The 1656-nt window shown below is 36.7% G+C and overlaps 1 protein-coding gene across 1 annotated transcript in view; it reads left to right on the top strand.

Moving 5' to 3' along the window:
• Nucleotides 1-1042: 1042 nt before the first annotated feature.
• LOC105127172 (peroxidase 56-like) overlaps nt 1043-1656 on the top strand; it is a 6527-nt gene continuing 5913 nt past the window's right edge. Inside the window, exons 1-2 of the mRNA XM_011028337.1 lie at nt 1043-1312; nt 1446-1634. Coding sequence (XP_011026639.1) covers nt 1091-1312; nt 1446-1634 — 411 coding nt within the window. The 5' untranslated portion in view covers nt 1043-1090. The remainder of the gene's footprint in view (nt 1313-1445; nt 1635-1656) is intronic.

Below are 1656 nucleotides of genomic sequence, written 5' to 3'. Positions count from 1 at the left end.
TGGTATGAGGTCAAAAGGACATTTTTCAATTTTGGAGGTCTTTCTGACATGCATGTTAAAGTGCAATCATCTTATTTTTGCGTGCGTGTGTTTTTTTTTTTAATAAAATTAACAAGAACTTAGATCCAGCAAACAAAAATGGAAAGTTCTTCGTGGTTTCAAGTCTTTAAATAGGTCTGATAGTAACCTTAACAAGGAAACTCATGATCCCTAAATGAAAAGGAAAACCAATATAAAATCTGTGATTAATATAAAATCTAGAAAAACCAAGAAAAAATAATAAAACTGGCTCAAACATCATCTTCACGGCTTAATTTTGGGGTCTTTCTATAGAACTAGGTCTCGTGAATTTTCTGAAAAAATTTAAGCTTAATCCAAGATAAAAAATTATAGTTTTTTAATATTACTTTGATAATTCATTGATGGCAAATCCTCATCTAACGAAGTCAGATCGTGACTTAATTGCTCAGAACCTTAACTTTCTACTACCTCGGCCACATCAAGTACTTTATTTTTAAGACTAACAGGAAGCTTATATTAACATCATGATTAAGTTGCAGGAGCTTACAAACTTGCATTGTTGTGTTCCAACACATATTAGCCTTTCTGAAAACTTTGTACTAGCTCATGCTCAGGTACTCTCTCCTTGCTTTGTTTTATTGCCTTTCCTCCTCTGTTTCTTTCTGTGAGACATTTTTCTAGCGAGTTCTAGCAGTCAAATTTAATTGGATTTTCTCTTTTAGCTGCTAACGTTCAAGGAGATTTTGAGGAGAGCAGGTATTATGCAAACTCAAGTACTTGGTCAAAAAAAATAAAAGAAAAGAAAAACTTATGCCTAATGCGTGTAGAGCACAACTCAAGCCATAACCAATTGGCAATAACAAAGTGTTTTTCAGTTGACAAAAATATAGCAAGTCGGCTCTTAAATTGTTTACCTTATCATATCAACAGCATGAATGAATAACTAATCAAATGACAGTTTGTGCAAAGACACTGTCAAAGGCTCAGCTCAACTATAAAATATCCAGAAGACTTGTGTTCCGAACCATCTCAGCCTGAAGTACAACTTGCAAACTTCTCTTAAGGGAAAATGGCTGTTCAAAAGCTTTTCCCAGTCCTCTTTCTTCAACTAGCCCTTGCTTTTTTGCTTGCCGGCCTCACTAATGCAGGGGGTTTGCAACTCGGGTTTTACCAGAGAGCATGTCCTCATGCAGAGCTTATAGTCCATCAAACTCTTTACCGTTACATTTCTAGGGACCGAACCCTTGCTGCTCCTCTGCTAAGAATGCATTTCCATGATTGTTTCATCAGGGTAAGCCCTTAAGCTACACTACTGTGCAATTTACACAGTTCTGAAACAGAATTTATCTTGTATCATTATTTTCAACATGACGTTGCTGCATAAGCACACATAGAACAATATCCTAACAAGTTATGCTTTCCAGGGATGTGATGGTTCCGTGCTCCTAAGTTCTACAAAGAAGAATCAAGCTGAGAAAGACGCCATCCCAAATAAAACCTTAAGAGGGTTCAACGTCATTGATGCTGTAAAATCAGCTCTAGAAAAGAAGTGTCCTGGCGTGGTTTCCTGTGCCGATATCTTGGCCTTGGTTGCTCGTGATGCGGTTCTAATGGTATCAAATTTTCCAACACAAT

Source organism: Populus euphratica, unplaced genomic scaffold, assembly GCF_000495115.2.
Source record: "Populus euphratica unplaced genomic scaffold, PopEup_1.0 scaffold50.1, whole genome shotgun sequence".
Classification (NCBI taxonomy): Eukaryota; Viridiplantae; Streptophyta; class Magnoliopsida; order Malpighiales; family Salicaceae; genus Populus; species Populus euphratica.
Note: the sequence above shows the minus strand (reverse complement) of the source record. Positions and strands in the feature narration are given on the sequence as shown.